This window comes from Lynx canadensis, chromosome A2 (genome assembly GCF_007474595.2).
Source record: "Lynx canadensis isolate LIC74 chromosome A2, mLynCan4.pri.v2, whole genome shotgun sequence".
Lineage (NCBI taxonomy): Eukaryota > Metazoa > Chordata > Mammalia > Carnivora > Felidae > Lynx > Lynx canadensis.
In genome coordinates, this window is record NC_044304.2 from 40,528,997 (window position 1) to 40,554,841 (window position 25,845).

The following is a 25,845-nucleotide window of genomic DNA, read 5'->3' on the forward strand; positions in this document are numbered from 1 at the left end:
TCCAGAAAGCAATGTGGAGGTTCCTTAAAAACTTAAAAATAGAACTACCCTACACAATAGCACTCCTGGGAATTTATCCAAAGGATACAGGAGTGCTGATGCATAGGGGCACATGTACCCCAATGTTCATAGCAGCACTTTCAACCACAGCCAAATTATGGAAAGAGCCCAAGTGCCCACCAACTGATGAATGGATAACGAAGATGTGGTTTATATATGCAATGGAACACTACTTGACCATGAGAAAGAATGAAATCATGCCATTTGCAGCAACGTGGGTGGAACTGGAAGGTATTATGCTGAGTGAAATAACTCAGTCAGAGAAAGACAGGTATCATATGTTTTCACTCATATGTGGAACTTGAGAAACTTAACAGAAGACCATGGCAGAAGAGAAGGGGAAAAACAGTTACAGAAAGGGAGAGAGGCAAACCATAAGAGACTCTTAAACACAGGGAACAAACTGAGGGTTGATGGGTGGAGGAGAGGGGAAAATGGGTGATGGGCAGTGAGGAAGGCACTTGTCAGGATGAGCACTGGGCGTTGTATGTAAGTGATGAGTCACAGGAATCCACCCCAAAATCAAGAGCACACTGTACACACTGGATGTGAACCAGTCTGACAATAAATTATATTAAAAAATAAATAAGTAAAATAAAACAGAAAGTCTCACAGCAAAAAAAAAACAAAAAAACAAAACAAAACAAAAAACATGGTGTCTGGAAACACGGTATTTCTTAGTAACAATCATTCTGTGAAAAGAATAAAAATTGTTTTCTTTGATTAGAGACTGTCAAAATTGATTCCGTTCCTAGAGTTTCTCGAAGGATTGAAAAACAAAAAACATATATATTTAGCACATTTTAAAACGCAGCAGAAGGTCTCTTTTCAGAGGTGGAAGAGGAGTTGGAAAACCAACATGCGTAGGCTCTCAGTTCCCCTACCCGGCAAGAGCTGTCAAATGACTCCCTAGCACCAGCAGGAAAAGAGGAAGCGATGAAAGATGGAAGTTAAAAGAATCAGAGGAGCCAAAAAGACAGCAGGGAGTGCCACCCTCAGGAGAAAAGGGGTGGGACACAGACTCTGTGCAGTTCAAACGGCTACCAAAATAGACAAAGACGGGTAAATGGTAAAAAGGTCTCCTTGGAGCGGTGTGGCACTTGGTGTGGCAGAGGCAGACAGGCTCTGTCCCAGCTGCGCTTCCTGGTGAGGCTCCTGGGAACCATTCATCATCATTAGAGGAAATGCTGCGGCCACTTCCCACCCCCCGGGGTATTCAGAGTCCCCAGTGAAAGTGGCATAATGGCAAATCAGCACACACAGCTGCCATCCGCCCCAAGTCTCCCCATTTGCAATTTGCACTGACAATTTCCAAATCAACGCTCCCTCCTCCTGCTCACCGCACCCTAATCTACAGGCAATGGGCTTAGTTTCTGTTTCCAAAATGATGTCAGTCTGCTGCTCTAAAGGGTCCCCAGACCTGTGTCTCTCCAGCTCTCTTTGCCTTATAGTGACAGAAAGACAAAACCTAATTTTAAGGAAAATTGTTCTCAAAACCCCCCCATACTTAAAGGTTAAGTGTCTAGACATCATGTGTAAAGAAGATGAGTGAATATAAAATGCATTTTATCTGTACAGCTATCAAAAGGTTTGCGGTTTTATTTTGTTTTCCTTGGGAAATTACCATATTATACTTTTTTTGGCCTAATTTTTATTCAGAAAATTTAACGGGGACACCAGTCCCTTCTGATTTATTCTAGATTTTCAAGTACTCTGTGGGTGATCTAATTAAATCTTTTTATTAAAAGAGGACCATGAGGGATAGATTTAAAACTTCAGTAGAGCCGGAACTCCTGCACAAGTACACAGGCCAACATCAGCGAACTTTGATCAACTTAAGCTGAGAATGGGGGGGAGGTGCTCTGCCAAAGAGGAGTGTCCAGGGCCCTGATTCCAGAGTTTCAGCATAAAGCTAGCTGCCTGCACGTGTCCATACATGGGGCAGAGGCCATGAGCTTTCAGACACGAGAACGTCAAATAACGTTTTCAAGAACTATGAGCAGGAGCCAGCCTTGTGACATTCAAAACGAAGAAGAAAGTCACGCCTGGGTGGCTCAGGTCATGATCCCATGGTCATGGGCTCAAGCCCTGCATCGGGCTCTGTGCTAACAGCTCAGAGCCTGGAGCCTGCTTTGGATTCTGTGTCCCATGCTCTCTCTGCTTTTCCCCCACTCGTGCTTGGTGTCTCTCTCTCTCTCTCTCTCTCTCTCTCTCTCTCTCTCTCAAAAAAAAAAATAAATAAATAAACATAAGAAAAAAAATCTTTTTAATAAAAAAATTTTTAAAAAACTGAGAAGAAACTTCCAACATCACATGTTTCATCTTTACTTATTTATGGATTACCAAACTAATGCTCACTTTGGAGACTTCCAACATTAATGTTACCTGAGAAATTTATTTTTTTATTTTTACTGTTTAGCTTCGCCATCTTTTTTTTTTTTTTTTTAATAAAACTTATTGTCAAATTGGCTAACATCCAGCGTGTACAGTGTGCTCTTGGTTTTGGGGGTAGATTTCAGTGATTCATAGCTTCCATACAACACCCAGTGCTCATCCCAACAAGTGCCCTCCTCAATGCCCATCACCCATTTTCACCTCTCCCCCGCCCATCAACCCTCAGTTTGTTCTCTGTATTTAAGGGTCTCTTATGGTTGGGGCACCTGGGTGGCTCAGCCTGTTAAGCATCTGACTCAGGCTCAGGTCATGATCTCACAGCTCTTGAGTTCCAGCCCCGTGTTGGGCTCTGTGCTGACAGCTCAAAGCCTGGAGCCTGCTTCAGATTCTGTGTCTCCTCTCTCTGCCCCTCCCCTGCTTGCACTCTGTTCCTCTCTCTCAAAAATAAACAAATGATTTAAAAAAAAAAAAAAGAATTTCTTTTGGTTTGACTACCTCCCTTCCTCCCTCTCTGTTTGTAACTATTTTTTCCCCTTCCCTTCCCCCATCATCTTCTATGAAGTTTCTCAAGTTCCACATATGAGCTGACTTCAGAAATTTCAAGTCTCCCCCCAATCCCCCACAAAATTAAGAACTATAAAATGTTTATTAGCTCAGAGGATTTTTCCTATGAAAAGACAAATATATAGAAATGCTTTTAAAATACACAAATTGCATCATGCCATATGTTCTGTTCTTCATCTAAGTTGTATGTTTATCTGGCTGGTGTGCAGGGATGTCTGTTACAAAGATGTTCAGTGAAAACCTACTTGTTCTTGGTTTTTTTTTTTTCCAAAAACTAGTTTTAATAGCCCAATAGTAAGACAGCAACAACACTAATACACATAACAAAGTCAATACATCAGTACAGTCATTAGAAAGCAATTAATATAGATCAGAGAGGGTATATTTGGTTTTAACTGGTCACAACGTTAATTCCAGAGACGACTACTCCTTGAAACAGGTCAGAGTTTTCTCAATGATCCTATAGCAGCACTATATTCTTGCCAAAACACGTAAGAGGAAAACAGATGTCAAAATTATTTTTGCTGACTTCTATGTTTAGCTTTGGTATTAAGTTCTTGGGTCAGAAGCTAAAATTTTAATTTAAAAGAATATCAATTCTTCCTATTTGTACTTAATAGCAACAATCTTTCGACCTGCATTATCTCCTTGATCCACCCACACAGCATGACAGGTAAGGGAGACAGTAATGCTCTTCCTCTTTTAGAGATGAAGAAATCAAGGCTCACCACTGAGGATACCAAGACCACAGAGTCAGTAACTGGGCACAACTTCAACTTGGGCATCTTGATCTAAAACACAGGGCTTTTTCCACCATTAGGATGAAAGAAATTGGCTGCATTTTAGAGGAACATCATTTTGCCAGTGTCTTCCATTGCTTTAGTATAGGACATGAGGGTAAAATGAAAATGGTTCAACAGAGGGGCAGGAGAAGAAAAAAAAAAAAAAAACAAATACTATGGAGGTGTTCGCTGCATTTTACATGTCAACACCAAAAAGACTGACTTTTAGCAGGGGAAGGAGTACTCTTTCTTATAGTGGAAAGCCAACTAATAAACACAGAAGGAATGCAGTTAGAAAATGACCATTTGTCAGCCACCCTAATACTGATCAATTCAAGTAAAAACCATAAAAGAATGCTAAAACCAGTGTATTAAAGTTTGAGGAGCAGCGAAATATTTACATAGCCACAAAATATCCCCCTGTAAGATACGAGGTAAAGGAGAAAACAACAACTGGATAGTGGAGAAGTCTGGCAGACAGGACTTGAACCAAGCAGTCCAAATTTATGTCACCAATTGACATCATGTGACTCCCAACAGGATGTGCTGAGAAGGACACACTATCACTTCTGTGGTATTCCCATTCAAAATATATGACCTAAATCCATATTCATGAGCAACAAACAGATCCAAACTGAGAGGCACTCTACAAATGACCTTTTCTGTAAAAGACAAAAAACTTCAACAAATGCTGTCAAGTAAGAGACACTAAAGAAATATGACAACTAAATAAAACATATGATCTAAGATTTTCTCTCACTGTAATGGACATTATAAAGATTATTAGTGAAATCTGAATAAATTTGGTAGATTAACGACACCCCCCATATGAATTTCCTGATTTAGACAACTGTACTCCAGTTCTGTAAGGTAACATCTTATTGCTAAAAAAACACACACACTGATATATTTAGGGATTAAGAGTAGACAGAGAAAAGAATTCAAGTAAATGTAATAGATGTCAATATTTGGCAAATCTGGGAAAAGATTATGCAGGAATTCGTTTACATACGTCTGAAATTATGTCAAAATAAAAGTCAATATGATAATAAAAAGAGTCTTAATAAAAGACAGTAATTTTTTTTAATTTTTTTTTTTTTTTTTTTTGAGAGAGAGAGAGACAGAGACAAAGACAGAGTGTGACTGGAGGAGGGGCAGAGACAGAGGGAGACACAGCATCCAAAGCAGGCTACAGGCTCCGAGCTGTTGGCACAGAGCCCATCACAGGCCTCAAACTCAAGAACCTCGAGATCATGACCTGAAGTCAGACGCTAAACCGACCGAGTCACCCAGGCACCCCAAGTTGTTTTGTTTTTTTTTTTTAAATAAATGCTTCATCAGGTGAATGATAGGCCATTCTGCAATTTTTATTGGTCTCAGAACAGTATCTTCTAACAATAACAAACGGTAAAATCTCGTGTTCTATCAAAGCCTGGTTCTGGAAGGGAAGGTATTGTTAAAGTTTTCTGGTCCGTCCTGCAACCCACCCTTATTAGCAATGACAGGCTAACCAGACCTATAGCAAACAAAACACAGTAACTGGAGTACACAAAAGCCGCTGAGGTCTCACGGCCTCTGTGACCACAACCGTGGGTCTTCATATCCTCACGCTTTCAAGGGGAACCTGTATTTACAGGCGACGGTACAAAATAATGGCTCTGGGCCACCGTCCACTTTCACTGCACTCCACATCTGCACTCTCCAAGTACAACAGGACACTGCATTTAACCCAACAACTGTCACACAAGTACGCTCACTACCACATGGGAGTCTTGCACAATGCAGCTGTGAGCTCAGTTCTCCAACCTAAGAAGCCTGAAAACTGGCCATCAATAAATAAATAAATAAATGTGGACGGCCTCTACAAGTGGTTTAAGAGTTGCTCTGGAACTACATCATGTGGTCATGCATTTGCCATGCCAGCCATGTAGCTACAAAAAAAAAAAAAAAAAAAAAATTGAACCAAGAAACTAATATACCGATAGCACATGCCTCCAAGTGAATTTGCCAGTTTCCTAGTAGGCTTTGGTTTTGCTGTGCTTTTCTTGGCATGAGCACTATGCCCAATAAGGTATTTGCATAACAAGTCAAATACCTCATATGGTAGTCAACTGAGGGAACAGCGAGATGCTCCAATGCTAGGGAAATCGGCTGGATGGACTCAGGGAGAGATGTATGCTCCCCACATGGAACATCCCTAAGGGATTTTTCAGGGTAATATCAACCATATGTGATTTTTCACCTTTTGGTTTCTCCAAATCACTTACAGGAGAATTGGGCAGAATGTGACTGGTGGTCCAGAGTAGACTCTAGAGGTCACAGAAAAAAGCACTCTATTTGTGATGGATTCTGTTTACATTGGTTAACACACACTCAGCTGGCACTGGGCAGATTTTTCCAAAGGTTTCAAACTGTTACAAAGGACAAAAGCAAAGTTCCTTTAAGAAATGTGGTGGTACTGAGATATGAAGAGTAGTGCGTTGTCTTTGAAAGGGAGTTCATAAAGCAGACTAGGCTCTGAGGCAGAGAAACTAAACCACTGGGGTATTTATGGTACACAAAAGGTACTGTGGGGAAATTAAACTTCTAAAGAGGAGCTGACTATATGCAATCAAAGGTGAGGTGAGAAGTTATGAAAAGGGTCTGAGGCAACTCATAATTAAGGACAGGGAGAAAACACACACACACACACATACACAATCACAAGGAAATACTGAGTAAGTTGGAACTTGCTGTATCTCAGTGTCAGATGTGAGGTAGGGTGGGCACAACAATCTGTCTGTCCCAATCCAAAGCAGACAGGAGGACACGGGATGCAAATATTGGGTGTGGGCTCCTGGAACAGTCAGGCTCCAAAGCTGTAGCTATGTGGGCTGGGAAGACACTTGATCAGAGGGGGCCCAAGACTTCTAGCCCCAGAATGAGCCAGCTCAGGCCTTCTCAGGCCTTGAGGGCCCCCAGACAGAAAAATCCAGCAGTCAGGCTAGAAGGGGGGGCACATTCACAGCTCTGCTCCTGAGCAACTCACTGTGCATCATAAGGTTTTGGAGTAAGATAAATCTCTAGTCCAGTGATTCTCTCTGGTACCCCACCATTCCCTGAGGTAGTGCTGGAAATCTGTGGGGGCATTCACTGGCACAAGGATTGGGGAGGGGGCCAAGGAGGCTCCAAGTCCTACAATGCACACAGTCCCATGCAATGCACATTAAGCCTCCAATGCAACTGACACAAATCCTGCCAGACTTTTGTGAAGGTAAAATAACAGACGTTTTACAATTATTGGAGTGGAGAACCTAACTCTGTTTCGTATTTACACACTAAGGGTTTTTTTTTTCAGTTACATATATACAGATTGTACACCCTTGTTCATAGCAGCATTATTCACAATAGTCAAAAAGTGGGAGCAAACCCAGTGTCCGTCAATACAGAGATAAACGAAATGTGGTATAGGCATCAATACACAGTGGGATAGTATTTAGCCATAAAAAGGAAGCAATTCTGATATATCTTACAATAGGGACGAACCTAGAGGATGAATCATGTCAGATGGAATGAGCCAGACACAAAAGGAGCAATATTTCATGATTCCACTTACACAGAGTGCCTACAGGAGTCAAATGCACAGTAACAGAAAGTAGAATGGTGGTTGCCAAGAGCTGGGGCAGAAAGAGCACGGAGTTGTTTCACGGGGAGTTTCACTGAAGGAAGACGGGAAACCTCTGGAGATGGATGGTGGTGATGGCTGCATGACCGCGTAAATGCCACAGAAGGGTAAGACTAAAAATAGTTAAATGGTCAAGATTGAGTTATGTTTATTTCAGCACACATTAAAAATACACACACACACAAACACGAAAGTGTGCAAGTCACAAGAAGACTGGACTTGCTTGTGCCAGAACTCAACCACAACCTGTTCACCACTGCAGAAAATTCAATCTCGGATGGCGACAGGGCTCCCAGTGCCAGAGTCCCCAGCACCACCCTCCCGCTCTGGCAGCCTCTCCAGCTGGTACATCAGGTTGGGTCTAGCAGGGGGCGCCAGCACCTGGCACCTTTAGGTTACCTTCAAACGTCACCGTGTCCGCACACATACACCCTGATACGTGGGATTTATTATCAGTTATCTTCATTTTCAGTTTTCTATTACAGTACATAGAGATCTTACAAGTAGGGGTGTATGCATCTATTACTTTCTTTGTAAAGTTCGTTTCACGATAGTATCGGGGGCAGTGAAACACTATTTGTTAGAAAAAAACTGAAGGGAGGCGGCCTGGCTTTGGTCTCAGGGAGCAGACAGCAGCAGCAAGAACCTAAAGACTGCAGTAAAGCATGAGACTCAGTGAGTCTCCGTGGATTTCACAGAAGCACCCTTTCATGAGAATTAAAGTTCTTACTGGGAAGGTCTGCTGGTAGTTGGCCCACTCCCCCGAAAAGGAAGAAATATGGTAGGAAAGTAGAAAGCGCCTGACTCTCCTTAGTGATGAAACACAGGCACAGTTAAAATCATCAAATTCGTGCCCAGTAATCAACTCCGACACAGACGAGGTGAAGCAGGGTACACTTTTTTCAGACATGGGAATTACCGTATCACGTCAAAGGAGATCAGGGTTTAACAGAGAAGGGCACGGTGTGTCGATTGCAATGACACATATGTTGTTTCTCTGTTGCGATCATCCTTCTTTCCATCTCAACACTGGGACATGATTCATATTTTACATACTGTCCAAAAGGGGAATGTGACTTACCAGAAACCATCCTCAACATTTCAAATACAGATCCCCCCTCTGCCAAGAGAAAATCCTGCCCAGCTGTAGATTTCTCATTTGCAAAACATAAGAGCAATGAAATTCCATTACTTAGAGAAACTGGCTGTTCCACCAAACCCCTGGCAACGGAAGCTGTACTTATCTTTCTGAACAATAGCCTCAGAAAATGTATTCTTTCTCTCTCAGACAAAAAGAAAAAAAAAAAAAAAAAAAAGACAGTAAGTATGCCTTTGAGCTCTTGAGAAAGTGCTCTTGTCCAAGCCAATTTCTCTTCGGGAAAATCCACTCCCCTGACCTGGGAAATACAAAGATTGACCCTAAAACATGCAGTAAAAAGAGCTCCAAGTTTAAGAATGCTTCAAAAAGTCAATGGGGATGTAACAATATTAATAATGTCCTTAAAACAAAATCAAGTATCCCTTTAATACGTAAGTGACCACGATGTACCCGCTCCCGCAGAAAAGTGACTCTTAGACCCTAACATGTTCAGTTTGTTTTCCTGGTGACGTTTAACTGCATGTTTTCCTGAGGACATAAATGATCCTGAAGTGTTCTGCTTCGCACATTGCAGAATTCATTCAAACAAGAATGGAAAGCCAGACTTTGTTCTCTGTCTTCCCAAGGCTCCTTTCTCTGGGGAGAAGCATGTGGCCAAATTCCAGTGGGTTACATGAACTCCACTCATGGCTTATCTCATAGTTAGAGTTCCCACTCGGCCCAAAGTTTTGAAACGGACCATGAAAACACTCAAGAAATACAGACGCTACACCAATGTGTTTGGAATACCAACAGTGCTGCTTTTCCTGTTCCCCATTTAATGTGCCGTGTTACATGGCTATGGCTGTGGAGACTTTCTTGTGGGATTCAACATATTACCTAGGATTCTCCTATTTAGTTTCTTCCTCACAGGACACCCAACCACTTAGTTCATGTATTTACCCATTAAAAGAGCAATCAAAATGATCAAAAAAAGCAGCAGGAAACAGTCATTTGTATCCAACTTTGCACCAAGAGCCCATACAAGGAGACAATGAGTAACTGTCTCCCTTTGGGCAACTTGGGGCATCTGAGGCCATCTATGTGACCCTATTCCAGTGTGTTGGATGGTGGGCCAGGAGATCTACTTCCTCCATAGAAAATCCACAAACCTGCTCTATAAAACCTTAAAATGCTCCATGAAGAACTGAATAGAGAGAGTTGGGAATGATGTGAGTGACTATCCTATCAAACTTTGCCTGCACATCCCTGGACCATCACTTGGTAAAACCGGCAACAGAAGACAGAACGATGCATTTGTAGCAGTAACTGTGTGCCGCGAGCTGGGAGGACATGAGCAAGCCCCCAGAGCTGCCACGATCTTACCCTGGGAACCAACGTGAACACTGACACAATGTGCACAACAGGGGTTGCTCATCTGGTTCTAACTAACAGACAACTCTCCAACGGCTTTCACACAAAACTGTAACTGAAGCCCACAAAACAGATGCAAGGCTAAAGGAAGAGAGCCAAATTGTGAACATGACACTCATAATCTGGCTTCTCTATATTTAATATAAACAAAAACTTAACACCAAGGCAATCAGCACTCCATAAAGTCCCACACAATGGGAGAGTTCTCCTGCCCAACCATCAGGAGGGTTCAGGCCTCCCTCCCTAACCAAACTGAACCGGACAAAGACGGGATGGCATTCAGCCTATTAAAAGACACGGCCCAGCATTCACATACCTCAATAATCCTGTCATGAATTTGCAGGCCTCCGTCCTTGGCTGCGGGCCCACTGTCAACTATTTTGGATACAAAGATTCCTTCAGTGGACGATCCATCTTGGTTGTCCTTTGGGTTAAAAAAACACACACATGAATGCTAGGCATTAACTTGGTTAAAGCTTACACTCTTAAACTATGATGGACTCGAGCTTATGTCAAAAGTGGCAATGGGGTGAAAGCCCATCTGTTACCCCTAATTTCTGTTTTAATCTAAAATTAATACATGCACATGGTACGATGTTTCAAAACCTATCAAAATGTGTAAGTCCTTGCCACCTCCTACCCAGTGTCCTTTTCCCCTTTATAGCATCTATTGGCAGTTTATATACCCTTTCCAAAACATTTTTCATAGATCACCTTTCTTCAACATGTATCTGTTCCTTTTTCATGCATACAAACGGGAGTGTGCTCTCTCAATTCTTGTGCGCCTTGCCTCTTTTGCTTAACTTCACAAATCTTAGGGACTTTTCTCCAGTCTTCCTTTCTACCTCACTCCCTTAAATGGCTGAACGGTATCCCAGTAATGGGATAGTAAGCAGCTTCCAGTTGTCATTCTCAGAGACAATGATGTGTCTCATACCTTCTTCCAACCTGTACAATGAAATATCTTTTGCGGTATTTATCTAGGGCATATCCCTAGCAATGCAACCGGTGGTCCAAGGATATGTAGATTTGACGGGTATTGCCAAATTAAGGACTCGTAGCTCATGAGAGTGTTTTTCCATAGCCTCACCAGCACACAGTACTATTAAAACTTTTAAGCACCCAACAATTTGATTGTGAAAATAGGTGTTTTATGCGTGCTCTGATTTACATTAGAAAAGCTCACCACCAGCACCCGAATCCTAATAAATTCTCATCTCCAATCTCAAATCCCTTTAGATCTTTCAAAGTCTGGACTGAAACTTTCTGGGAAAAGCGACGGCTCGCTGCTCAAACTCCTTCCTTTATTTAAAATCAAAAAGCTCCAACAAGCTCATAAAAAAAAAACCCTCACAGCTTGTTCATGAACTTCTTTCCAAACAGCACTGGGATGAATTCTCTCCAAGTGTGTGGATTAAATTTCTAGTGATTAACAGATGGATTTATAAGTTAAACGGCCCAAGTATGTGTTGTTTCCAAACAAAAGCATTTGAAAAGTAATTTCAGGATCTTCCACAGAAACTCCAAATTCTGGAGTTGCCATAAGGCCGTAAGATGATCTATTTTAAAAATAATTTCTGGATACAGAAATACATATAAATCCCATTTGTTAAAAAGTAACAAGGAAAATATAAAATTTTTCTCTTTAAACAGAAAAGAAAAAAACCCATATTCTAAAGGAGAAAGGGAGGACTTTAACGTAGTTCAATCGACCGCTTCAAGAGCAATGGATAAGAATAAGCAAATGCACACTCTGTACCTCTTCTCTCTCTCCCTCCATCCTCACCCCTGTCTCTCCAACACACACACACACACACACACACACACACACACACACCCTATAAGGTCATAAGTAGGATTCGAAAGAAATCAAAATCACAACCTAAAATGAGCATTAAGTGTTTTCCCCAACATTTATCCCCCTGTGACAAAGATAGGTCTCCTAACTGACATCTGGATTCTATCAACACTCTTCCAAGAGAGAAGGGTCAGCGAGACTGTGGGTGCTGTGCTAGATCAGCCATCCTCAACAGGCAGCCCTGCCCAGCATCACAGCACCCTGCATGGGGCCACTGCAGACTAACCCTTCACTGTCTGGATTTCTCCCTGCCTCCTTTCTCTCTCACAGCCGCCTCACTAATGCACTAATCCCAGCACATTCATGTATCTCCCCACGTGCATATCTCAATTTTAAGTACACAGTTGGGCAACTGCTTCTATTTACTGACTACACGCTAGACAGCAGGCAGGTAGGGAGTACCCTGTGTCCACTGTTTCATCCTTCCAATAACTAAAAATGGTGAGTACTATATTATTCTCCATTTCATAGAGGAAAAACCTCAGAGAGGTTAAATAACTTATCAGAGGTCACAGAGCTAAAAAGTAGCACAGGTCAGTTTCAAAACTAAAGGCATTCCCTTACACAAGCTCAAAGTGCAATACTGCCTCCTAGGGAGAAAAATCTCAACAAGAAGCATTAATTCGGAAGTTCCACATTCCAGGCTATGGAATATTCCACTGGAGAAACCTGAAGAATGTCAATGGACCACACAGGATTTGATTTGTGGGCAAGTGTGGGTTCCCTAAGAGGTGATGTCAATATACCCAATGAAAAGAGATCTGCACTTACTCTGAATTCGTTGCTTTGCATTTCTTGCCGGAAGAGGGAGATGGGAACAGGATTTTGACGTTGGTTTGTTTTGCAGAATACTACTTTGTGTACAAGTAATTTTTCTTAGGACAATCAGTAAGTTCAAGCAAAAGCAGAGGAACAGGCAAAAGCAAACAGCACAATTCAGGTTAAATTAATAAGACAGTGGTAGGAGGTGGAGAAAGAACGCAAAAAAAAAAAAAAAAAAAATACAGCAAGGACAAAATCCAAGAAAACCAAAGCAATCCCATCCTGGAAAGCTAGATGTGTCTCTTCAAAGACATTGCTCGATTCTTTGTTTGGCCCCTCTCTGAATACATTTTAACTCCAAGTTATTTATCAAGGTGAACTAACACGGCTCGGGGTTTGTTTTGTTTTGCCAGCTTGAGAAAAGGAAAAATCAAAGGGATTGTTTCCATCAGAGGGGTACCTGAAGATGAAGAATACCCGCCAAAGGCCGAAGTGACAGGTTTGACACACCAGACTGGCTGCTGTGTCTGAAGGGATATAAAAATTAATGAATGAATGATGTGACTCTGCGAAGGGCAGTGCATCATGCAAGGAAAAGACTCGTGTCAGTGCCCCCCGGCTGGGCTTATGTCACAACCCAACCAAGCATCTAACACAAGAATCCCTTGGGAAACGCACACGTCATGGGTACTGCCTTCCACTTCCAGTTACTAACAATGAGTGTGCATTGTTGCTCATCTTGGCTTTTTAGCGTGTTCTCAATGACCTGCCAGATTTCCAGGCAACAGTTCAGAATACATTTAGGGTTCATTATGCTATTTCTGCTAATCAGGACAAGTTTTTTAAAAACACTATTGTAACCACATGCATATGGAATTAAACTTTCCTCCAGGGGACATGCACGCAGTTCTTGAAAAAAGACCACAGGAACTAAGAACACTTATGAATGCTACAAAATTCATTCTGGCTTTCACTTCAATCAGCTTTTTAAAGGAGAAAGAAAAAAAAAGTACCTAAAACATGTACTTTGATAAGCACCAGAAAGAACCATATTCCAGTGAGGCTGGGAGTGGCCTTTCTTCCCAGAGAGGGACAGAAAATAAATACGATCTTCACGGCCTTTCACGTATCAAGTTCTCCATCCATCCCCAAGACACAGGCATGCCTCTCCATTTCAAGCATTTTGCCAACCGTGGGCTCCTTTTTCCTACATATGCTTTGGTGAGGCAGAGAACAGACCTTCCTGGTTTGGGCTCTTTCTGCTGTGGAAGTTGCTGAAACATCTAACGGTGAAGTGCATCTTAGCTGGTTGAAGTCATTTCTTGAAACTATTAACAGTGAGTAGGGACAGGAGAAATAATATTTACGAGGCCAAATCAAGGACGGCCTCTGTCATTCGCCCTAAGCGGCAGAGCACAACACATTCTAAAACAAGTTGGGGAACACGGACCGCTCGTTTCCTGGGACCAATTACTTAGACATCCGAGCCCCTCCCTCAGCCCTTCCCTTTGCTGGCGAGTGTGGACTCCTGGCAGCAAGGACTCAAGCAGAGCAGCATTGCAACATGCTGCCAAGCTGTTCAGCCAAATGGCTACAGTCAAAAGGAAAAAAGTACCAACGGGACAGAATTCTACACTTTCTTAAGAAAGTCACCGAGACAAGGAGACAAACACAACCGTGTGTGCCCCTCTCAGCAAAATGTCCCCACCCCTCTTCATTCTCACAGTTTAATCTCGTGGTCTGAAGGGTTCTTCTCTGTATGTATGTTTTATAGGACAGATAATGGGTCAGTCCGTCATTTAATGGCTACATATCACCTGTAAGTTAAGTTGTCATTTCTTAAAATTAACCCTGTGTGTTTTTGAAACTGTGGCTTTGGCCTAAAGCCAAGGGAACTCAACCCTCATTTCTCCTCACGCTAACTCCCCCATCTTCTCCCAGTCTCTTTCTGACCACTTCTTGCCCGCTCCTCTACTCTAGCCACGCTGAACTCTTTGCAGTTTCCCCAAATGCCAACTCTGACCCTATTCTAGGCTTTGCATGGGCTTCCTCAGGCCTGTTCACTTTCCTCTAGCTCAGTGGTGTTCAAAGATGGGCCCATGCAAAGCAGTGCACTGGAACGATCAAAGAACATACGAGAAATTTTATTCACACTCACATTTTAATTTCATCTTTTAAAATGCTGCTTTTTGCATGAAACCTTTTTAAGTCACGTACCATAGTTCAGCAGTGAAAATATAATTTAGAGCTAACTAAATAAGCTCAATTTTTTACAGTTAAGAGCACTCAACTAAATACAGTATATCTGGGCCCCAAGGGTGAGCCAGACCCAGGCACACAGTTTATCCACATACGGATGCCTGGTATCTCCTTATCCTTCAGGATTCAGCTTAACATCTTCTCCGCTCTTTCTTGATCACCCTGGCCAGCGACACCCCTTGCTGCTTGGTCTCTACCACCTGCCGTGCTCCCATTTTTTTTCCTGCATCACATGTCCCCCAATCTGTAACTGTTATTATTTACCTGTTTCTTGCTTGATGTCCCCACCAGGACACAAACTCCATGACCACAGGAACCCAGTCTCCCTGGCCTCTACAGCATCTCCCAGCTCCTACCAAACAGCCCCTGTTCCCGATTTTCTTTTCCTTCCCTTGGACTATTTTCCTTTTACACTAATAGACGAGGAAATGGCGAGCAGAAGAAACGAGCAACAGACGATGCACATTCAGATAACCCCATATGAAAGGGGAGATCCTGCAACGCGCCCTTTGCCATGTCTGGTCCCCAGAGCCGTTTCAGCGGCCATTTTCCTCCCAGTTAAACCTACTGGTCTGAATTTGACCTCCTCTTTCTGGAGGGGGAGCTAATGATGAACGGGGTGAGCTGCAGTGGGAGGAAAAGCAAAGGGACGCAATCGTCTACAAATGAGGAACTGTCCCTGACTAATGAAGAGCTGACAGAGCAGAGCTCCAGATCAGACTTCCAGGCACAGAGTCCCCGCTCCAGCTGGGTTACTCTGTTCCAACTGGCCGCATCTCACACAACGTTCTTCACTCAACTGCTACCCAACCAGACATGCCCCCCCAAACCTAAACGGTTTAGGTAAGTTGTTGTATTACTAGGACGATGCTATTTTAGGAGACCACAACTAAATAAAAACTCCTGAGGGTGAAGATGTTAGATAAACAGTGAACTCCCTAATTAAAGAGAGCAGAATGAGGTGAGCGAGGTTTTTACTTCTCACTCCCCAAACCTTGACCCGTCTTCCTTGTACAGCAGGGAAAGGAAAACTTTTAGTAATTAACATACCACACAAGGCCGGCCACCGATAATATTGAATCCCAGGGAGCCAGAGTCTCGATGTAGGACAAGAGTCAGACTTTTGGTTTCTTCTCCCTGTAGGGAACAGAGGAGTTCAAAATTTTATTTACAAACAGGAAATAAATGGTAGCAATTTCCTTTCTATCTAAGCAGACTCACGGGCTCTTAGCTCATCATTAAAATCCTACGTCTCTTGGGCAGTTTAAGCAAGGCAACTTTTAGGGCCCAAGCTGAAACCGTGTCCTGTGTTGAGGAGGTTACGAATGTTTCTAGATCCCAACCCTGCAGTGCCCGCATAAGAATGTCTGGCGATGTCCAGACATGCCTAATGAACATTATTTATCAATGACTCCTTGGTCTGCACACGCATCTTTCCTTTGACTGGCCCATCGCACGCCAGCTGTCTAGACAGCTACTTTCTGTTTCTCAACCATCCTCAACAGCGCCATTCTTGTTTTGTCATGAGAGGTTCAAGGAGCAATGCTCTCGGAAGTCTGAGCACATGTATGGCCTGTCAATAGTCATCTGTGTTTGAGAGACTTGGGGGAAAAGCAGTCTGTGCAAAGTCAGACGCAAACGTGGAGGGGAAAGAGAAAAATCCTGTATCTTACTGCAAAGCAAGGGGGGGGGGCAATTTCACAAAGTAATTACTGTCCAGTCCACAGGAGATGCCGAGACGTTTAACAGAAAACACTCTGTTCAAAGGAGGCTGGTCAATGTGAACCCCTTTAAATCAAACAAGCAGAAGTCACCCAGGCGGGTCTCACAGGCAATGGTGAACAGCCAGAAGGGACAGAGATTCCATGGCACCTTAGCGAACACTCTCAAGTAACAGACAGATGAATAAAAATAGGTTTAACCTTAGGTGCACACTGTCACTAAACAGGCATTGACATCAACATTAACCTCACCGAGACACCGCTGAAATGTTTCCACTTATTTGAATGATACACAAAACTTTACACATAGGGACTGCAGAGACTTGCAAACGCTTCACTCACGTTTTCTGTTTAAACATGGTATTATTTAAACACTACATTTTTTAAAGATATGAATACTTCGTTAGAAGCTTAAAAAAACAAACAAACCCGTAACAGCTTATGACAAAATAGATTTTGTTCTGATATTTACCACTTCCTGATCAAACCTTTGCCTTCTCCTTTTTCTGTGGAAATAAATGACAACATTTGAATGGCATGAATGCCAAGTATCTGACCCAGCTACACTGGCAAGGGAAACCACTCTTTCTGACGGGCAGTCAATGGCTTTTCTGAAGCACTGCTCCATTTAAAGCTAGAGTTGTCAACAAAGAACTGTGGTTCTGTATTTGGGCAGCAGAAATGTGCCCAACACTGGGGTGCCTGGGTGGCTCAGTCAGTTAAGCAACTTCAGCTCAGGTCATGATCTTGCGGTTTGTGACTTTGAGCCCCGCATCAGGCTCTGTGCTGACAGCTCAGAGCCTGGAGCCTGCTTCGGATTCTGTGTCTCACCCTCTCTGACCCTCCCCTGCTCACTTTCTGTGTCTGTCTCTCAGTAATAAATAAATGTAAAAAAAAAAAAATTTTTAATGTGCCCAACAGAACCAAATGTGTGTGTGTGTGTGTGTGTGTGTGTGTGTGTTTCTGTGTGTATGGCTAATGGGCCTCGATATACAAAATTACCTATGTGCTTGAAACTTTTTTTTTTGGAATGTTTATTTATTTTTGAGAGAGAGAGAGAGAGAGAGAGAGAGAGAGACAAAGCATGAGCGGGGGAGGGGCAGAGAGAGAGGGAGACACAGAATCCGAAGCAGGCTCCAGGCTCCAAGCTGTCAGCACAGAGCCCGACACGGGGTTCAAACTCCCAAGCCGTGAGATCATGACCTGAGCCGAAGTTGGATGCTCAACCGACTGAGCCACCCAGGCGCCCCGTTTAAAGCTCTTAGTAACCACAACCGTTTCTCCAGCCTAGTGTACAGAATTTAAAATATTAGAATTTTTCAAAATTTTAAAACTGTTACATAAGCCTAAGCATCAATTATTAAAATCCTGTAAAAACAAAAATGACAATTTTTCATTAGAAAAAGACAGTCTTTAGGGGCACCTGGGTGGCTCAGTCAGTGAAGCATCCGACTTCAGCTCAGGTCATAATCTCAGGGTTCATGAGTTCAAGCTCCATGTTGGGCTCTGTGCTGACAGCTCAGAGCCTGGAGCCTGCTTCCAATTCTGTCTCTCTGTCTCCGTCCCTCCCCCACTTTCACTCTGTCTCAGTCTCTCTCTTTCTCTCTCAAAAATAAATAATAAAAAAAAGAAGAAAAAGACAGTTTTTAATGAAAGAACTAGGTATCCTCTAAGAACAACGCAATAAAATACTCACTTCCACCCGCTTGCTTACTTGATATGTAAAACAGAGTGTTTTAATGTAAAAGGCAAACAAGTCTCTTATCAAGCTGCTGTACCTAAGCAAAAACAGAAAAGCCTCTATAATAACAAACTACCAATTCTGAAAAAAAAAAAAAAAAAGATCTCCAATCCCTGGTACCACCATCCAGAGTATCCGTCTGTCAGTGGTACTGATACAATTAAATTTGATCTACACAAGTTACCGGCCAAGAACGTCACTGTTCTAACAGAATAAACATTCGGGATCAACCAGATAGTTCTGAAATGTAAACGTGAGGATTCGCAAACTGAAATAGTTTATATCTCTCTGCCTTGGAAAAGCAAAATCCTGGTAAGTCCGCGTCTCACTTTGCTATCTTAGAGGGGTGAAAAAGTTAGAAATACATTGGAATTTGACAGAGTTATCACACATATCTTGCATTTCTGGCTTTCCTAACTAATGATAGAAACTGCACGGTTACACAGTAATTCGAGGCAGATGGCTCTAGTCTGGCAATCTCAAATGATGTACGGAAGAGAACGCACAACGGAATTTTTTAAAAGACTGGTTTCAAAGCCACTGTGTGATAACCCTTGCTCTAAAAATTATAGAAAAACCAGGAAATCTTATTACAGGGCATTCACATTTACTGGCTGCTTACCATGTCCCAGAAATTATATTAAACATTTATTTAAATGCTTTATTTTCTTTAATAAATCCAACCCATCTCCTCCACTGGCACTCTTACCACCCTCATGATATAGGTGGGAAGAGCTAGTAAGAAGTGTAGCTGGATTTTAGACCCAGGCTCTCTGATTCTAGACGCCATTTACTCTTCTACACTACTCCCTTTTCATATTGAATACAGAAAAGAAGGCCATGTGGGCTGGTAACCTCTTAGGTCTCTCTCAAGATGGTTCAATGGTTGGAGTTCCATAAAGGAACTCCTCATAGGAGCTCTCACCCGGGAAACCAACATCAACACAAAACTCCCAACTGTGCACTGAACTAATTATCTCCAGAAGACCCAATCTGAGATGCCCAGACACCTAAGTCTATACCTAGACTCCCAGATCTCTCTCCAGGGACAAGCCAGAAAATGCCTCAGACACAGCATTCCTCAGCCAAACAGCGATTTGCAAAGAACATTTTGGAACAATCAGTTTGACCATCTAAACTTCCCTGCCAGATGCAATCACTGGAGAGAAAGAAGGGGTATTCTCATTTCTACAAGCATCTTGATGTAGTCTGCTGTCCAGGAAGGTAAGAACTGGCTTCAAGTGCCATTGCCTATTTTAGGACTGATTTGTAATGGTGAGCCAACGCAGGCAAGACTCACCACACAATGCCGGGAGCAACAAAAGAAGAGAAAAGCTGCGTCTGGGCTGAATTTCTTTCATTTCTCCATCTAACTTCCAGAGGTCTCTTCTCCTCTGACACCACGAACTTGACTCTGGTTTTCCCTTTCCATTCCTCTCCCCACAAAGCAATCTCAACTACTCTACTTTTTAATTCTTCACCAAGAAACATTAATCGAGAATTTAAACACTGGGCTTCACACAATGTATTTAACACGTTAACGTTAATTCCTGCTTATATCATTTAACCTGGTACTGAGCTGAAAATGCTTCAGGATGGAGGGCATTCAAATGATTCTGGCTCAATTATGCTCTATGTAATTAAAGAGACATATATAAATGGGACAAGGGCAAAGGCTCCTGTCAATGCCACTTTGCTGACTTTTCACGGAAATGTTAACAAAGGGTTCTTTCGTCTAAAGAAAAATTTAACCAATATTAATCTGTACAGGGAGTTTATCATAACCCATGCTTTGAAATTTTCTCAGTGGCCTAATGAAGTAATACAAACAAGGGGAAGAGCTCTATTTCACAAAAACAACTGACTAAAAGATCAGCTTTCTGAAGCAGGCACTATATCCACACTCTAGACCTGAGAAACTGAGGCTTCAAGAAATTCAGACACTTGCTTAAGATCACACAGCTGCAAAGAGGGAGAGCCAGGAATGAAGATCCATGGGACTCCAACGTCCGTGTTCTTTGTACTCCGTGGGTAAATTCTGGCACTGTATCTTAAATCCTTTTGCCTCACAAGAGTGAACCTCCACATTAAAATGTCATGAAGGATTAGACATCTAATTAGTTTTGTAATCAGAGTTTTAAGCAAGGTTTCTTTGGACTATGTAATAACAGTGGCAAAGATTAGAGTGTCTATTATACCGTGAAGGGTATCATAAGAGTATTACGCCCCTGACAGGAACGGGGTGATGGTTAGGATCTCGGACTGCACAGTCAGAACCTGAGGTGAGTTTCCTCATCCCCAGAATGGGCATAATAATGGTTTCTTCTCACATCACGGGGTTATTATAAAGCATGAATGAGATAGACAACCGCCGACCAGTGCCTCAGTACAGTGTCCGGCCAACAGACTTGCTCACAAGACGAACAGGGCACCGTGTGTGGTGAACGCTATGACACTGAGCACTGAGGGCCCTGGTTCTCTTTAGCCTCATAAATTACTCTGCCCCAAAGTCCAAGCAAATCCCAAATTAACTCAGTCCATCTAAGGCAAGTTTGGGAGAGCCTCAAGTTAAGCAAAATACGATAGTTATGTATTCATCATACCATCTGGCCGTACGATGGGAATTCTTCCACGTATGTGTCTCTGTTTTCCCCCCAAAGTCTGGAGACAGAGTGGCACGTTCTAGGAGGGCTGGTTAAGTGCCAACAGATAGTCGGTATTTTAGAGATGGTAGCAGGACGACAAGTAAACACAATAGGAGCAGCTGGGGTTGAACCTTCAGTGCAGCGAGCTAGGATGGGCAAGTGATACTGTCCCGGTGGGATACAGGGACAAGGAGGGGAAGTCAGACACATGACGTACCCAGGCCTTGAGGGAGGTGGCCATGAGAGAACGGGGAAACAGGTGTTGGCTCACAACGGGACAGGACAAACAGTAAGTCCAAGAACGTGTGGACTTGGATAGGGACAGCAAACCTAGAAGATGCTGGGGAGATGGAAAGGGAGGGGTAACTGGCGACCACTGAGGCATGTGGACTGCTCCACGTTCTACCAGATCAGTGGGTCCTGATGGGCTGGGAAGAAAAGGTGAAAAACGGGAAAATCAGCAACAAAAATGTTGGTGACATGGCATCTCCTTGGCCGCTTTCCCTAGAACTGCCCCTATCCTGTTCCTCTTCTCTGGTGGCCTATGTCTCTTTCCTTCAGGAGCCAGGACCCAGGAGACAGGCATGTCTCACCAACAGCCTGGGCAGCAGATGGAAAACGATGCCTCCAGTCGTTCTCTGGACCCCAGATACAGCACGGGCTCCTTGGGGTGGGGGTGGGGTGGGGCTGGAAGCTCTAACAGATCCTCAGCTCCCCAGCCTCCACCCAAGAACACAGCTCACTGCTGGGTCCCTAGGGCAGGGGAGGACCTCTTGGGGAGGTGCTTAGGTCTTTAGGATTAAGAAAGAACAGAGATATATTAGCTTTGGAGAAGGAGATGTGGGCACCAAGCCCTAAATAAATGGCATGAAAAGTCCACATAACTTACACCATTAAGTCAGCAGAAATGGAAACTCAATGTTCACGAACACCATAGTTGATTTCTCTGAAAATAAGCTTTGCTATCATATTCGAACAAGTAACTACTGGATCAATGTTTAAATTGTCCAAAACACAATCTGCTCAAATTTCAACTCAAGGTCTAAGTGGACAATATGGGAGGAAAAGTCAACGGTGGAAAAGGCAAAAATCAAATTTACTTTGTCAAAGTCACCTTACATGGTGGCTGGGGGGGGGGGGAGTCTTTGTTTTTTAAGTGTTCAAGGACATGAAGTGTCTCCTACAGGAAAAGTCCCTTTTCCTTAGTATTACTCTGTCACCACCCTCCTCCAAACAATCTGGCCTCAGAAGCTTGGATGTGTGCCATCTCCTAATCCATGCGGTGGCCTCCAGAGCCCATCCATGCCACTGTCAACGTGGATTCTTTCTAAACACTCCTTTCCGCCCAGTGACGGGTGTTCCCCAATCACTGGTGTTGTGGGACTCACAGCCGAGAACTGGCTGGACTGGAAAGCTGCCCAGTGGGTTCTGAGAACTGTAATTGACTGACCGCCAGTCTATGTAACTGGGGTGACAGGACACCTCTCAGCCTCGGATTATGCAAAGCTTTCAGAGAGTCCCACAGCTGGGAAACAGCTCTGTCTGTGCACTAGTCACAAGAAAGCACAAAAATGTACAGCGGTGGGGGCTGGGCGACCAGGAGGCAGAGCTGGCTGCCAGAAATTCCCTACTGAAGAGATGAGGGTATCTTCACTTCCTTACACCGAAATGTGTTTGTCCTCTTTGTCATTCAAACTATGTTTCTAATGGCTGGTTGGGGTCAATCTCCTCCCTGTAACTCAACCTCCAGCTCTAAAGAAGGGATATTCTTGGGGGAAGAACACGGGAGGACTGTTCAAGCCTCAAACTGAAGGCAGTCATGAGGTTGATGCAAACGAACTGAAAATGGATGAGAGGTTCCCCGGGTGGCTTAGTCAGTTAAGACCCACTCAGGTCACAATCTTGCGGTTCGTGGGTCAGGCCCCATCGGGCTCTTTGCTGACAGCTCAGAGCCTAGAGGCTGCTTCGGATTCTGTGTCTTCCTCTCTCTCTCTCTGCCCCTCCCCTGCTCATGCTTGGACTCTATCTCAAAAATAAACATTAAAAAAGAAATGTATGAGACAGTCAATGGAAGTATCAGTGGTGTGCATCTGTCACCAAAATAGAAGTAAGCAAAGATGAGAAAGGCAAAGAGGATGGAAAAACAGGTGGAAAGAAATACAAAAAGAGCTTCTCTGTAGTCATATTATCTACAGAATAGTATACATAAACCCATCCATAGGCCAAACAAGTTATTTTTGAAAAACAGTATAGAGAAACAGTCCCGAGGTTCAAAGGTACATATGTAGTGTCTACTGTGCACTTTTATTTAAATAACGTAAGAAATCCCTAAAAATTTACTTCTTTATTCCCATGAGTTTGATTTCAAGTCTGCACCTTTAACTTTTATCAACTCCTGTCTCTCCTGGTGAACATCTACAATGTGCAAGCCTTCACCGGAAAACAAACAAGAACAAACTTCATTTAAGGAGCTACCAAACTGTCACATTTCCATAGGGTAAGCAAGCAAAAGTTACGCAGCTGGAAAACGGTTAAGTTTTCCCTTATAGGAAGGCAGGGGCTCTGCCCAGCCAACCTCTCCTGAGCCTTGTTACTTTCAGTTAGACAGACACAAACACACCTAACAATCCCCTAAGCCTCATTTTATTCGTGAGCTTTAACCACCTCCTTTACATGTTAGCCCAGAGGCTACCCTGACACAGCGAAACTGACCTGGCATGTTTCTCTTCTACCCAGTGGCGACCAGGGGAAAAGAGTCAGATAGGAACCCAGAGAACTACTCACTCAGGGCAGCACGACTCTCACAATGAAACTGTGACCCTGTGAGCAAAAACCCCTGCCCATCTTCTCCATTATACCACTTCAAATTTCTCACGTTTCTTCAGCAATTCCTTTTAAAAAGATCTAAAAAACCTACAGGTGCCAGGCGCTCAACAGATGTTCAATCAATGCTCGTTAAGGCTTACTGTGCACCTAACACCAATCACCTGGTTTAATCCTAAAGCCAACTCTATCAGCCCAAATAGTATCCCATTTTAGAGATAAGACAAATAAGGCTTACAGGAGGTTACAAGATCCTCCCAGAGGCCCTTAACAATGAGCCAGAGGAAACATGTGAATCCTATTTTCACTCCAGGACTGCATACAGCAGAGACACAAGACACCTGAAAACAGCGCCTAGAAAAATTCTAAGGGTGACCTCTCTGTCCAGGACTCATTGCTGCTTAACCGCTGCCCAAAGAATAGCTCATCCCTCCCCGTTCCAGGCGACACTGCTGCAGGGCCCACTCACACACAGGCTGCACGGGGTCTCTGTCCCCTAAACTCCCCACGAATGTATATATGGAACGGGTGAGAAAGGTGGATGCCTGTGTCCATCTGTTAGTTATTTTCTTTACAAGACTAATCATTATGTTATACCACTTCCCTTTTTTATTGGAACAGGCTTATTAGAACACCATTAGTTCAGGGGGGGCAGAAGCTAAGCCATAGCAAAAGAGCTTGAGTAAACAAAGAGTAGGAAGACTTGTGTCGTGTTTTCAAAGACTCAAGTGGGTGACTGACCCCATGGGTTAAAGCTGCTCAGGTTGACCTCTGTATCCAGTGGTGCCTATCATGGTGCCTGGCACAATGTGTCTAAGAATGTGTGGAGCTAAACAGCAAGAATACACTCGGAAAAGATTCTATTTTCTTTCTACCATCAACCACTCGGTAAATTATTAGCATGAAAATTAGAGAAATGAGCCACTACTCCATCCAGGATTCCATTTCTTTAATTCTTTTTTGTTTTACTGGATTCTCTTTTCATAGGATCTGTTTTATGTTCTGTGTGTTCTATACCAGACCTATGAAAATGGGAGTCACGGCATGGGAAGAACACACTTCATCAACATGGACCAGAAGCCATCAAACCAACTAGAAGGAGCCAAAGGAAGAGGATGGGAGAAGATGTTTAATCTTCCAGGCCTCGGTTTCTCCGCCTGTAATATGGAAGGTAATGGTTTGTTGTACCTACCTCACGGGGTCTGAGGATAAAATAAACACCTCCAATTAACATAGTGCCTGCATATATAAATAACAGCCCTCTAGAAACATGTATGAGACCTCACAGGAAACAGTGCCTTGGAAGAAAATGTTTTTCTTATTGTGGCCATAGTGTATGAGCCTGGAGTCAGACACTGGGCTCAAATCCCAGTTTTATACTTGGAATCTCTGTAACTTCTGGACTTTACCTAACTTTTATCTAACGTGTTTTTTAAAAAAGAGAGATCTACCTAATGAAAAAGATGGAGGAGCTCATATACATATGTACATAAAGCACCCTAAGTGTATGGCACCCAACATAATTCAATGAATACTTCTTTTCCTTTCAAGCTCCTGGTTCTATACTCTAATGCATAACAGCCTTATAGATTCTTAATTTTTTTTTTTTTACATTTTATTTATTTTTGATAGAGACAGAGCACAAGTGGGGGAGGGGCAGAGAGACAGAGACACAGAATCTGAAGCAGGCTCCAGGGTCTGAGCTGTCAGCACAGAGCCCGACGCGGGGCTCAAACCCACAAACCTCGAGATCATGACTTGAGCCGAAGTCGAACCCTTAGCCAACGAGCCACCCAGGCACCCCACGGCCTTATAGATTCTTATGCGTTAAATATTTTTACAAACAGGCAAGCATTATTTCCAAATGCAGAAGGAACCACTTATGAATAAATATCATCAGAATTCCCAATTCAAAAAGTTCAGTTCTAATTATTCAATTAAGAGTAGCTAACATACTGTAAACCAAATCTTAATTCTGTGTATCAAACATTTAAATTAAATGGATTGACAGCCCACAATTCCTTTAGCTGAACTGGGCTGTTTTGTTAGATGCACTAGGA

At 43.0% G+C, this 25,845-nt stretch overlaps 1 protein-coding gene across 1 annotated transcript in view; it reads right to left on the reverse strand.

Annotated features, from left to right (window-relative positions):
• The window catches only part of PDZRN3 (PDZ domain containing ring finger 3), a 241,078-nt gene that overhangs the window by 209,208 nt on the left and 6,025 nt on the right, over window positions 1–25,845 (reverse strand). The window contains exons 2-3 of the mRNA XM_030307250.1: window positions 15,906–15,992; window positions 10,293–10,400 (exon numbers count right to left, since the gene is read on the reverse strand). Of these exons, the coding sequence (XP_030163110.1) occupies window positions 10,293–10,400; window positions 15,906–15,992 (195 nt within the window). The remainder of the gene's footprint in view (window positions 1–10,292; window positions 10,401–15,905; window positions 15,993–25,845) is intronic.